At 45.8% G+C, this 13,377-nt stretch overlaps 4 protein-coding genes across 4 annotated transcripts; 2 read left to right on the top strand and 2 right to left on the bottom strand.

The window, feature by feature from the left end:
* Nucleotides 1-402: 402 nt before the first annotated feature.
* On the bottom strand, nt 403-3,574 carry BGW36DRAFT_389823 (uncharacterized protein). Its single transcript, XM_046217401.1, has 5 exons — nt 3,349-3,574; nt 2,995-3,269; nt 1,864-2,970; nt 810-1,816; nt 403-754 (listed from the first exon to the last, which is right to left on the bottom strand). The coding sequence occupies exons 2-5, from the start codon at nt 3,215-3,217 to the stop codon at nt 743-745; spliced, it is 2,349 nt and encodes a 782-aa protein (XP_046066135.1). The 5' UTR covers nt 3,218-3,269; nt 3,349-3,574; the 3' UTR covers nt 403-742.
* Nucleotides 3,575-5,865: 2,291 nt separating this feature from the next.
* Nucleotides 5,866-6,678, bottom strand: BGW36DRAFT_432817 (uncharacterized protein; the record flags this gene model as incomplete). Its single annotated transcript, XM_046221180.1, has 1 exon — nt 5,866-6,678. The coding sequence occupies one exon, from the start codon at nt 6,676-6,678 to the stop codon at nt 5,866-5,868; it is 813 nt and encodes a 270-aa protein (XP_046066134.1).
* Nucleotides 6,679-7,473: 795 nt separating this feature from the next.
* BGW36DRAFT_440544 (uncharacterized protein) lies at nt 7,474-9,522 on the top strand (the record flags this gene model as incomplete). Its single annotated transcript, XM_046221531.1, has 5 exons — nt 7,474-7,762; nt 7,823-7,997; nt 8,053-8,214; nt 8,269-8,441; nt 8,513-9,522. 5 exons carry the CDS (start codon nt 7,474-7,476, stop codon nt 9,520-9,522), a joined length of 1,809 nt encoding a protein of 602 aa, XP_046066133.1.
* A 962-nt stretch (nt 9,523-10,484) lies between these two features.
* BGW36DRAFT_350779 (uncharacterized protein) lies at nt 10,485-12,686 on the top strand (the record flags this gene model as incomplete). The annotated part of the gene is made up of 2 exons (XM_046213333.1): nt 10,485-10,605; nt 10,668-12,686. 2 exons carry the CDS (start codon nt 10,485-10,487, stop codon nt 12,503-12,505), a joined length of 1,959 nt encoding a protein of 652 aa, XP_046066132.1. The 3' UTR covers nt 12,506-12,686.
* Nucleotides 12,687-13,377: the final 691 nt, after the last annotated feature.

Here is a 13,377-nt window from a genome sequence, read left to right as displayed (position 1 = left end):
CCTCGTCGCGAGCAGCAGCTTGACCACCGCCTCATGCCTGTTCGCTGCCGCGTACGATAGCGGTGTCCGTCCATAGCGAGAATCCTTGAAGTCCGGGTCAACTCTGTCCGTCTCGAGGAGCAGCTTGACCACCGCCTCATGCCCATTCCCTGCCGCGTACGACAGCGGCGTTCGTCCATTAGAATCCTTAGAGTCCGGGTCGACTCGACCAGTGGCAAGAAACTGCTGCACGATAGGGATATCACCATGTTCCGCCGCATAAGAGAGTAAGGTCCGATTCTTTTGGGGCTTGATTTCACGTCCATATCCGAAAAGTGTGCTCAAGTCTTGGCTACTCTGGGAGTAAAGATTATGAGGTACATCACTGTTAGACTGCAGGTTGGTATCAGATGTTAGAAGTGCTCTAACCGCGTTTTTATTACCGTTGGCCAAGGCTGCAAATATTGGAAGCAGTAACGCTCCCCTTGGATATCTATATTTGAGACTCGTCTTAGCTGAACCCTGATGAGATTTGGTAAGTCCTTCTCGGCAAGAATATATAACAGACTCGCTTCAGGTGTGTGGCGACGCACTTGATACCTCTCGACAAGGTTATCGAGGTTTATCCAGTCTCTCAGAGGAAAGTTCTCAATAAAGGCATCTTGTGAGACTCCACCTCCTTCTGCAATATCAGCATGATAGAGCACATTTAGTACTGCATATTCAATAAATGGAAGCCTTTCAGCTATCAATTGACGGAGATTCACAGCTTCCGCTGAAGTAGCAGTTAGTAGTGGTGTATTGGTAGGGAGATGCCTTAAGGTGTCAACCTTCATATAATTGCAACAGCACTTTTTGAGCTGTTCATGACTCCAACTCGAGAAGTTCAAACTCGGAAAGTTGTTCCCTTTATTCCCAAATTCAGACCAAAGGTCGCGAAGTACGTTTTCTTTGAGAAGGAAATCTTGCACTGATTCGTGAATAAAACGAACAGTTTGATCCTTTGAGTGCATCACCTCAGCGAGTCCTTTTGAGGAACTTAGAAGATACCTTTCCATATTTTGTTTAGTGATATTCTCGAGATTCCGCTCGGTAAGCGCCTGAGGATTCTCTCCGGATAAAATTGCTAAATAAAGCTCTTCTCGCTTTAGTGGTCGCTTTGCGTATAATATCCATTGTATACATAGGAATAAGCTCTCCATATTCTGGTTATCTCTTATTAATATGTCCCTCCACAAGTTGTTCAGTTCAGTTGGGATCTCCTGAAGCTTCTTACGAAGCCCATGAGTGCGACCACGCTCGTACTCTCTATTGAGTATCCGGACAACAAGGACAACCCACAAGAAAATACCAGATGCCATTTCAAGTATTTCCATCCTCACTTCATCGGCCTGCTTGTTGTACCCGACTTTTAACTCGCTATACAGATAATTGGCTATATCTTGATTATGACCTCCCTGGCATTCCAGAACCAGCTGCTGTCCTTTCCCGATTGTGACATGTGGGTAGTGTCGACTAGAAAAGCAAATATGTAACTGTATTCTGGCTGAGACTGAAAGTTGTTCCAGATTCTCAAAAAATTCCACCATTTCTCGAACCTGATCTTCCTCGCATTCGTCTAGAGCGTCAATAAAGCACATCAAACGTCGCTGCCCTAATTGCACTATCGCACCCCAGAGGAGATTCTTAAGTATCTCAATGTTCCATAGGTGATACTCGCTGCTTTCCGGTGGTGATCCAAGGGGATCAAGGATATTCTGAAGCTCAGGAACCTTTTCCAACAGTTGGTACAAGAGGGATCGACACATCCCTATTGTTGACCTTTCCAGATCCTTGCCTCTCGCATTAAAAAAAAAGAAATAATAATTGTTTCTTCTTTTAAACGTCTTTTAGCATGATTAAGGGCGAACTTCATTATTGTCGACTTCCCAGTGCCTGGCTTCCCTTTGATCCATAAGAAGCAATGATGTTGAGAGATTTTGTTATAGTCGAGCCAGTCCTGATACTGGGGTTCGCTGAGCAGCCACTTACATGTTTTGGCATGAGCGGTCTTGATTGTCATTTGGCGGACGTCGATCTCACCAAAATATAAGGCGCCCATGAAAAATCGTCGTTGCTCTCCGCTAGTACCTGATGTCGCAGGTATCACAGACAGAAGTTCTTTGGTATATGCCGCTGCTGTTGCTGCCGCGTATCCCTGCCACTTCCTATTCTTATGCGAATCGGCGTAGTCGCAGATGCCGCGGATCACCAGACATGGGAAGTTATCCATTAGTCCAGCCGCCTCCATCTCGAAACAGAGAATACCAAGCTCTTGTGCCAGTCGATCCCTAGTACGGCCGTTCTTCATTGATTGGTTCAGTGAAGCGACTAAGCCGTAATGAATCCTAGGACTATTTTCAAGACGAGGAGATCGAACTATCAATCTGCTCCTGTCGCAATCCTCACATGTCTGTTTAGACCCAACATGATCATATTCTGCAGCAAACAAGAGATCCTGCTGTTGACCACAATACATATACATAGCTGCCATAGAAGGATACTTGTCGGGTATCTCCGAAAGAAAAGCAGGAATTCGACTGAACGTCAACTCATGGTCTACTCGCAGTTTGGCAACTGCAGTCAGAAGCAATGTGGGTGGTTTATTGAGTGTGCCTGTACGTTTTAAACAACCGTCTCCGACAGTTTTGCCATAATCATACTGCACCACCCCCTCAAAGTTAGGTGTCGGGATACTAACCACAACATCGCCTAGTCGAACATCGGTTTTTTCACTGGGTATTCCTCCGCCGATGCCTACCATCAACCAGAAACGTACTGATCCGAAGCTAGCTTGCATCTGACTTGCAACTGAGGCAACAGAAGCGATGCCGTACGCTCCTGCTGGTAGGCAGGTCATAACAATATTGTGTCCGCTGATACTCCCCAAGGTATATGTGTTATTATCATTTGAACGCTTTTTCAGATCCCTGTGGATTTCGTCTAACATGGCTATAGCCGCAGTCATTTCAAGACGAAGAGCACAAATCCATCCCACAGTATAGTCATCGTATGAGAAATTACCTGTAGCCGCCGTAGAAAAAAGCCCGAGATCATCCTCATCTTCGTATTCATCTTGATCCCCATCTTTATCATCACTCGACAACTTTATCTTTTCCTGGGTGCTGGGGATCCATTTCGGAACGTGGTTCTCATCGTCTTCTTGAATTTTGCTTGACATCCCTGCAGGTATCACCATTGTTTGATATCTCCGCTGGGCACGCGAACGTCACGCCGTCGTTGTGTCGAGTCTGACACTGTGGTTAACATGAATGTTTCGATTTCTGGTATCGTTTGCGACGCAACCGCGTCGACTCGCTCAAGACTTACGACCGCGATCTAAAATATGAAAGGTAGGATTGAAATGCAAGCAAGTGGTTCCCATGAATTACTGCAGAGATGTTCAGTCGCCGCGCACATTGCTCTGAGTCGTCTGGATCTTTCCTGCCAGCTCCAAAGTAGACATTAAATCATTCGCATTAAAATGTGTTTGTATTCTCGAATGTAGCAGGACGACCATTGCTCTGCTCTTCAAGAAGGAAAATTTGGATCGCAGCCAGAGCCTAGCGAGAGATTTGTGAGAGACCCGTGGGAGCCTTGTGAGAACTCGAGCGCCACGTCACACCACAGATATGCAATACTATGTATGGTTCACTGCCTAACGCCTGTCTCCTCTCGGCGCCTGATTTTCAAATATTGACTCAATTTTTAACATCAAATAACTTCTACTAATATGGCTCTAATTGATGAGGCGATTGCACATTTTAAATTGCTGAATCTTAGTAAGAAAATCAGTATTACCGTAGTTATGAAAGGAGCCTGGTTAGACTAGCCGCCAGTAGCAGGCTCTAGGTAGCCAGTGCCAGTGAAAAAGCCCCGACTGCTCACTAGGTATTTATATTAAAAGTTATATTAAAAAATAAGTTTATATATTTAAATCTTTAACTTATAATTATTAATATCTAATTTAAAATATAGATTATCAAATAAAAGGTATATATAGCATATCTAGGGTCCAATATTTTCAATTATGATATATCTATCTATCATAACTGATCCGCAAGATATCTTACAGCCTCTCAGTCTTGCGAGATTTGGCATAAGCTTGTTTCCTGAGCTTATCCATGTTACAGGGATATAAAAAAATTTTAATCTACATATAATCTATTAATTCATTCAGCGAGACTATTCAGAATAGTTCCGTCACTGCTGTCACTGTCCCTTCAACTTCAACTTCAACCTCATTGAGGATCCACTCATTCATTACGAATTGTACCTGGAACTGAACTTTCGCGCCTAAGTGTGTACTGTAAAGAATAGTCCAGTACACATTAACAACGCGGAAGCGAGGCGCCCGTCATCATCCATACACGAGAATCGGATATGAGGAAAAGCGCCGGTCTACCTTAATGGCTGGGCTTGAGACGCATAGGTCGCTGTGGTCGGGGGTTTAGCTTTAAATATTTAAAAAACTAGTATAGAATCTGGAAACTCCCAAATATCTATCGTCTCGCATGATACTGAATCATTTATCTCAAGATGGTACAATCCACTACAAAACCCAGTTCGTTCCAGCTATCCCTAGTCACCGAATAATGAGATCCAAAATGAAGGCATCCTGGTCATGTCGGTTTAAATTAACGTCGCATGTCTCTTGGTCGCTGCTACAACGGCTTCTGAACGGTCGAGGTGGGTCTAATTCTTCCGAGCATGTAGTTTGCCCGTTATGCAATTCGCTCACAAACAAAGGCCAATCCTCGAGAGTTGAGAAAGAGCTCCGTAAGTGATGCTACATAGTCTGAGCTGTTCGGAGACTGATGATAGTAGTGCAAGCCTCCTTCTTGTTACGGCCAAAATTCAGCAAATTGACAACAACTGAAATCCAATGATACGAGTAGAGTAAGTACTCGGAAATCTTGTTTCTTTTGAAGGCTACTAATTTTAGCAATGCAGTAATGAAGAAGACCTTCATGATTTCGATCAATCGACGAATGTGTTGCCAAAAAGAATCAGAATGTAAGTCTTAAGCCTTTGTCGGATTCGAAGCAATAAAGCTTACAGAGCTCGGCCAGCTACTTCAGGTCATCCTGCTCCAACGACAAGAAGTGGAATGATAATAGGCCGTGGAATATATGTGATACAGGAAGTGGAGATCAGGAGTTAAACAGCCATAGTTTATGGCATGTACATCCATTACATTCCACGGTGGTACCTTATAGAATCAACGAATGGGTGAAACAAAATCACCGTCTACCGGATTTTGTTCCCCAAAAGGCGCCCTCCAGCCGCTGAGCTCCGTCCGGATAATTTGCAAACTTATATATTTGTGCACTCAGTCCACATCTATCTGCACACAATTGTTTCTGGGTGTTCGCCAGGTGTGCCAGAAATCCGGCAGAGCATCAGCCGAGCTATCTCTGCGTGGGAGCTGAACTGTCCTCGATCGATTTCAAGGTTCTGGCTTGGTCCTACGGTGCCACTGCCAGTCTTGCAGGTGGCCCCATCGCCTCAATGGAGCTCCTGTTTTTAAGTGAGTCGTCTGGAACGATAATTGTCAATCTAAGCAGTGTGTTTGGCTGTGCTAGTGAGCGCTCCAAAATATTCATATAATATTTGATAAAATATTAACTCAAAGGCTAGAATTATATAGCTATTTTTTAAAAGACTGTTATGATCTGTAACTGTAATTAGGATTTGTTATCATAATTGTATATTATGGGAAAGAGTCTTGTAACCATAAAAGGTGGTATTGTAATTGTTTTAAAATGCTATCATTATGGATATTCATGCTTCAAACTGCACCTCCCATACATCCTTCGCGAACTCAAAAGCCATCATTATGGATATTCATTCTTCGAACTGCACCTCCCACACATTCTTCGCAAGCTCCTTCAATTCAGCGATGGTAAAAGTGATGTCCTGTTCATTTCCGGACGGCTGGCGAAGAAATAGATGCGCGAATGGAATGACCAGAGGATTTGGATTGCTAGTCTGGATGGCTCCTTGGTCATTCTGGGATAGTGCATTTCTATACACTCTCTGCTGGGGATTATTGCCATACCACTGGCAAATCACGATCTGTTTGACTCTTGGATTGACCGCAATTGTTACAGCAGACTTAACGTCACCGTTTGATTGTGTAATCCACCAATTGATGTCCGATTCCAGTTTCCGTTGTCCTTCTGTATAGCCAACTTCTAAAACCAGACTAGGCCAATGTCTGCTTCGATGGCGCGGTAGTCGTTTTGGTTGATATATTTGATCAGCCCTTTTCTTCCGATCATCGCCTTGCACATGGGCACTTGCAAAATATCTGATATCCTTGTCGTGGTCATTCATGGTCACGAGCTTGCGGATAAGCAGGGCGTTGAAAACGGAATGGGCATGAGCGTGAGTATGTGACTCCATCTTAACTATAATAAGCTCGTGGGTAATTGAATAGATCTCGAAATCAGTCAAACTGTCAATAGGATCCGTAAAATCTCGGCGAAAGACTTCGTTGGTCACTCCGGTGAAAAGAATGTATTGGCTTTTTGATTGATCGGCAGTGAAAATATCAAGCTCCTGATTGAGTACAGAGAGAAAGTGCTTATTATTTTGGTACTCATGCTGAGATGTATTGGAGCTAAGTCCAAATAGAAGGTGGTAGTTGCCCGACATCGCTACTGCTTCCTTCTTCAGATAGTCCAGAATAGCAGACTGACAACGTTAAATTTCATACCCTAACAAAATTCTCGCATTGTAGGAAATTGCCTACTTAAAGTTACTAACTACTAGCGCTATATATAGAGGTAATGATGACGAATGCGCAGTAAGCCTTGCAAACAATAAAAACAAATAAGTATCTAGAGATAGAAGGGTGGACGTGCAGGCTGGCTGGTCAATCGACTACCTGGCTGCGCTGCAGGTGCGACTTGGCTCACAGATCGCAAGAGGTTAGCCAGAAGTCCGACTTTTAATCTTCGAAAAAGAGAATAAACCTACCTATTCAAAGCCATTGAGAGCATCCTGTAAGTGAAATTGTGGCATTCTCAGAAGCATTTGTGCCTCCGCCTATGTTGTTCTCCAAATCGAACATCAAGCTACAGTTTGCATTCTAGTTAAAACACGCAAAGACGTGTTGTTTCCAAATGGGAATAGATTGTTCAGTCCCTATTCCATCCGAAGCACACAAGACATGTGATTCCGCTGTGTAGCTTCCGGTCCAGTTCAGATTACAACCATGGCAACTAGGGAACGTTTGGGGTACGGATACAGGTTCCGTGCGAGGGATGCGATCCGATCCTTGAAAGTTCACGATCCGATGGAGTATAGGTTGTCAAACGGAGAGCATAAGTATACAATTGTTTGTATTTGTTTTTATACCCTTATTCGTAAAGTCCAACGTTGAAGGATTCAAAACTCTCCATACTCTCTGCTTTGCTTGACCATTAAAGACTTCCTGGGGTGTTCAACATGGCTACTGTATCGACAGGAGTGGCCGGACAGCCCAGCTACACTCCAAACGAGCCAGCGACCAGCCAGTATTTGGAAGTGTCCAGAGTTCAACCCAAGCAGCGAGTCGTGGAGAACTTTCGCCCAATGAGTGTAATCGTCGTCGGCGCTGGCTTCTCCGGGATTTACTGCGGCATTCGGATACCAGAGCGACTGCGCAATGTTCAATTGACGATCTATGAAAAGAACGCTGGAGTTGGAGGAACTTGGTATGAAAACCGATACCCGGGTTGCGCCTGCGATATTCCTGGTGAGTATTCATCGTTTGGCAAGCCGGCTTACATGCACTCGTTAACACATTTTCCCACAGCACATTCATACCAGTACACGTTTGCACCCAACCCGGACTGGAGCCAATTCTACGCCCCAGCAGCAGAGATTCGCGAATACCTCGAGTCAGTAGTAAGACGATATTCCGTGGACAGATTCATCAAGCCTCTACATAAGGTAATTGACGCAAGGTGGATCGAGGATACTTCCCAGTGGTAGGGAAGATGAGCTCACAATGCGTATGGCCTCTTGGACTGATCTGTGTTCTAGGCATGTCACAATCGAGAACCTGCGCACGGGAGAGATCATCATGGACCAGGCAGATGTCGTCATTAGTGCGCGGGGAACTCTGAACGAAATGTCCTGGCCAGACATCCCAGGAGTATGCGATATGAAAATCCCGGTCATGCATTCCGCAGCATGGAATGATAGGTATGTGGAGGCACTCATTTCGAGTGCAATAGTTTACTGAAGTGTTATACTCAGCGTTGACTTCAAGAACAAAAAGATTGGAGTTATTGGTGGTGGAAGCAGCGCAATTCAGATCATCCCCGCCCTACGGCGAGTGCCTGGTGCCCACCTTAGTTGTTTCATCAGGAGCAAGACATGGATCTCTAGGCCATTTGGGGATTCGGTGATGAAAACACTCGGAATAGAGAGTACGCATTGTAAGTTGTGCATGATTCACTTTTATGAAAGGAACAAGGGGACACATATTAACACTTCATAGTCTCACCAGAACAGAGGAAGCTATTCGCAACGGATCCCAAACACTACTTGGACTTCCGGACTACCATTGAGAGAGACGGTAACTCGATGCATCACCTTACATTAAAGGACTCACAATCGCAAAGGCTGGCACGAGACGACTTCACGTCACTCATGCGAGAAAAGTTGGCCAACAAACCACATATTTTTGAGTCATTACTGCCAAACTTCAGTGTCGGCTGCCGAAGGCTGACACCCGGGCCGGGATATCTCGAGGCACTCGCGGAAGATAATGTCGATTTTATTAACACCCCGATTTCTAAAGCTACAGATACGGGTCTCGTGCTGCAGAATGGAGAAGAAAAGGAGTTGGACATTTTGGTTTGCGCGACTGGGTTCCAAACCTCTGCTCCTCCACCTTTCCTCGTGACAGGCAAGAACGGGCAAACTATGCAACAGAAATTTGACCCATATCCAGAAACATACCTGTCCCTTGCAACGGATGGATTCCCCAACTATTTCATGATGCTAGGTCCAAATGCTGCCATTGGCACTGGTCCTCTCACAACCATGATCGAAAGAACTGGGGACTACATCATCAAATGCATACGGAAACTCCAAAAGGAAAACATCTCCAGCATGGATCCAAAGCCCGTCCGGGTCAAAGACTTCTCGCAGGTCATTGAGAAGTACTTCAAGGACACCGTGTATCTGGACAACTGCAGCAGCTGGTACAAAAGCAAGGGTGGCAAGGGTGATCGGATCACGGGAGTCTGGCCGGGCAGCGCGTTACACGCCATGGAATCTCTTCGGTCACCGCGTTGGGAAGATTTCGACTATGTCTACGATGGCGACAAAGGGGGGATTGAGAGCAATCGTCTAGCATGGCTTGGGAATGGTTGGTCGATTGCACAGATTGATGCTGGTAAAGGAGAGCTGGCGCATTTCCTGCAACCAGGGCTGATCGACATACCAGCGGAGCCTTTTCCGGAAGATACTCTGAAATTCAGGCAGCTTCCATTCTCTCACTAAATTTTTAAATTACATATACGAATCATCCGTCCAGGGCTTTGCCGCATGCTGGTGTGCCTTTGATACTTACCCTAGGCCCCGAACTTGATCAGAGCACAATTAAAATGATACGCTGTTATTATTGTTCGTACCTTATATATCTCCCAATCATGACGATACGCTTGGCTTTTGTTGAATTGTTTTTTAACGAGTAGGTGCTTAGATCATAGTGGCTCCTATATCATCGCTTCATACCGTGGCACTAGTTTCTACCCCATCGAACAGAGCCAAGTTGTAACATCCCTACAGTGTTTTCCCCCAGCTGTCATATCTAACTATAGTTGGTGGGGCCTATTCAGCCATTGGGCCGGATGTTGCACCGGATGTGCACCGGGTAATGCACTGACCACAGATAGCACATCCTCTCTAGCTAGCCTACTACTGTCGGGGAGAAGACGCTGAGGGAGACCAATTGCATTAGGAGAAAGCCACGAGGTGGATATTACCACTGCCCTTCGTGCCACCGGTTGGATGGAAGCAGTGCGGGGGTTTAGCACGGCTGCAGAAAACCCTTGATGATTCCCCACAACGGACATCCCCCACACATCTACCCCAGAATCTCCGGATGAATCTTTAAGCACAAACTCTGGTCCCCCGATCATCCTGCCAGCCTGGGGCTCTCCGAATGGTCTTGTAAATCCTCTTTTTTGTCCATCCTCATGTCCTCGTGCCCTCGAGTATGCCCCTATCTATGCACCTAGTCTACATGAGCAATGCCTCGCGCAAAAGTTGATCCTCGCTTCCGACGGCGAGTAGCACACGCATGTGAAAGCTGCAAGAAACGAAAGGCGAAGTGTAATGGCGTCTTGCCATGCGACCACTGCAAAGCTCGCCGTGTCGAGAGTGCCTGTCGCTATACAAGGGAACCTCGGCCGGACGATCATTTGACAACTGAGTCTCTTCATGAGAAAGTTCGACTTGAGATGGGCAACAAGCCACTGGCCTCATCGCCTAAGAATGTGGACATCCCGGACATCCCTGTTTTTAATTCGCCCCCACCCTCGAAAGACTCGCAAATGCTCATAGACAGCAAAGGCAGATTTAGTATGACTCACGAGCTGCTACTGGGAACACCACAACCCGGTCTTTACTGACGCATATCGCAGTCTACGTAGGCGAGTCGGCTTCTCTCTCATTTCTCGAGACAGTTAGAAGCTCAGTTCAGGATACGGTAGGCCCCTGTGCTTTCACCAACGAGCCAGTTCGAAATCCTATGTTTGAAAGCTCGCCGAAGATCCGCTTTGAAACGGCCCAGGAGCCATTACTAGACTTGGTCACCGCCCCAAGTCTTGTGAAACAATTCTTCCTCGCCGTCAGCGGCATACTTGACCTGTTTGATCCGCCGTGGCTGATTGCTCAACTACAAGGTTGGATCGAACAGCCCTCACAGATATCCAAGGCGAACTCGGCCATCATCCACCTCGCTCTGGCCATAGGAGCCCAAGGGAGAGCCCAAGGAGAATTAGATGAGCTTCTTGCAGAACAATGCTTTGCGTATGGACGCCAACTCATTATTTTCAACCTCATGAATGACCCCAGCCTAGCTTCTATCCAAGCAGTAATGTTGATGACATACTACATGATCGCTGCATGCCAATACAATGCCGCCTTTATCAATCTCGGCGTCGCTGCCAGATCGGCTTACACTCTTGGTATCCACCTCCACGAGACAAATCAAGCGTTTGGCGGTGGCGAAGGCTTGGCTCGAGAACGCGCCTGGAAGTCGCTGCGAGTTTGTGACCTCTTCTTGGCCGCGTCTCTGGGCAGACCACCTGCGACGTCGGAGTCGATTTCCAACATTGCCTGGGCCCCAATTAACTCCCTGCGAGAGTACAGGCTCCCCGGCGTGGCTGGGCAAGTCTTTTCCGCCATGTTCAGGATCTGCAATGTCTTTGAACGGGTATTGGTCGAGATATATGCGGAAAAGGCCGTCAGCCTTGAGCTCGCCAAAAGTATTTCACGACAGCATCGTCAATGGACCGAAGAGTTGCCACGAATGCTGATGGTCGACGGACTTGAAGAGTCATGCACGGGCGAAGATCCTGCTGAATCCCCAAGGAACTTTGGACTGTCCCCTAGACATGGGTCCAGAATCGTCACCATGGCTTATTACTACTCCATCGTGCTACTTACACGGCCGTTTCTGACTTTTCAAGTTCGAAACGGTTCGGAAGAGCCTCATAAAGTAGACAGCTCTACTACCAGGACTAGTTTTGCTGACTACGCAGACGCCTGTGTGATCTCGTCTATTAAAGGAATCGACATTGCTTACGAGTATGTCTTCAAAATGAATACCCCAAGGCGCCAACCTATTGTCGTCAATAGTGTGTTTATATCGGCACTATGCCTGGGGTTGGCTTCTCTGAACACATGTGGTCATCATAAATGGCCTCTAGGTCCCTCTCTTGATCGAGCAATCACTATCTTGACACATCTAGGGGAGCTTAGCACCCAATCAGCTCAATATGCCGAGGTATGCAGACAGCTAAAGGAAGCTGGTGACATTTACGCCACAAGAAGAGACGATAGCGTACTCCAACAAAACTACCAAGTTGTCCGAAGCATTTTTGGTGACCTACAGGCTTCCTCAAAAGTTCAATCTTACAATGAGAACCCTAAAAGTAACACGGTATCTCCAGGAAAATCTGGGTGGAGCGTGCCGGCTGAGGATGTCATGATTCAAACACCACCCCTGTTCGACTTTAGCACGATTCAGAAAGCATCTACGGTTCCCACATCTGGTCTATTGCCTGGGCAGGGGGCAATTCCCTCCCATAGCTACAATCAGTATGATTCAGGTGTCGAGCATGCGCAGGATCATCATCCTATTAGCAGTACAGCAGACCTGTTGTCTGGATACTTTCATGATCAGGATGTTCCTCTATTCCCCTTGACGAGCATTTCATCAACGGAGTCATACTTTGGCAACTATAACCTCGGCTGATCCTTTCTTGGAGACCGGCTCAAGGAAGATCATAGGACTCGAATAGCGGGATCGCCGAGCGAACCTTGGTACTTCCTTTGGCCGGGCTGAACTTTGGCCTAGACACCCAGTCAGCTGTGGTTTTGGTGTTGCTGAAGTTATCCCGCCCAAAGGCGCAAATTATGGGGGGTGTTGTACAGTGGGATAAAATAAGTTTTTTGACCACCCCCCTTTCTGCCAAGGAATATACTGAGCCCCAAAAACAAATGTTATGATGCCGCTTTTAAAAATCTTGAATCTATATTAGTACGTATCATGGTTTCTACTCTGAGGCATTGTGTCACTGAGATTTCTATAAGCAGCTTGGTCAACAGCTTGCCATGCTTCCTTAGCAGCTTCAATCAAAGCTTGTATGTAACACCTCCATGAGCAGATTCTGGGTGGACATTATTTTGAGTGATGTAATCTCACTTCTCCTACTCCTACAACCCGCAATTTCTCCTTGGTATACTGAAGCCTATACTTATTTGTGATACATTGCACCAACGGGAATGGTTCATGGTTGGCCTCAAATATTCTTGCAGCGCGATAGTAATGTTTTGAGGATGCGAACGTTAAACCCACCACTGCCAACGCCTTTTGAATCGCCTCGACGAGGCCGAAGGGAACAGTACTGTCAAGATCCTACATAAGATATAAAGACAGATCCTAATAATAGATATTCAGTAATACTTTAGATTAATTTCAAATATAAATAGCAAATCAATAGAATAAAGCTACTAGAAAAATAATTATTAATTTTAAATAATATAGATAAATACAGCTTTAAATTCAAACTTAATACTAAAGTGATTTTGATCTAAATTTAAAGAAAAATAAACTTGTATAATCTG

This window comes from Talaromyces proteolyticus (genome assembly GCF_021365285.1).
Source record: "Talaromyces proteolyticus strain PMI_201 chromosome Unknown BGW36scaffold_14, whole genome shotgun sequence".
Classification (NCBI taxonomy): domain Eukaryota; kingdom Fungi; phylum Ascomycota; class Eurotiomycetes; order Eurotiales; family Trichocomaceae; genus Talaromyces; species Talaromyces proteolyticus.
This window is presented reverse-complemented; position numbering and strand designations above follow the sequence as displayed.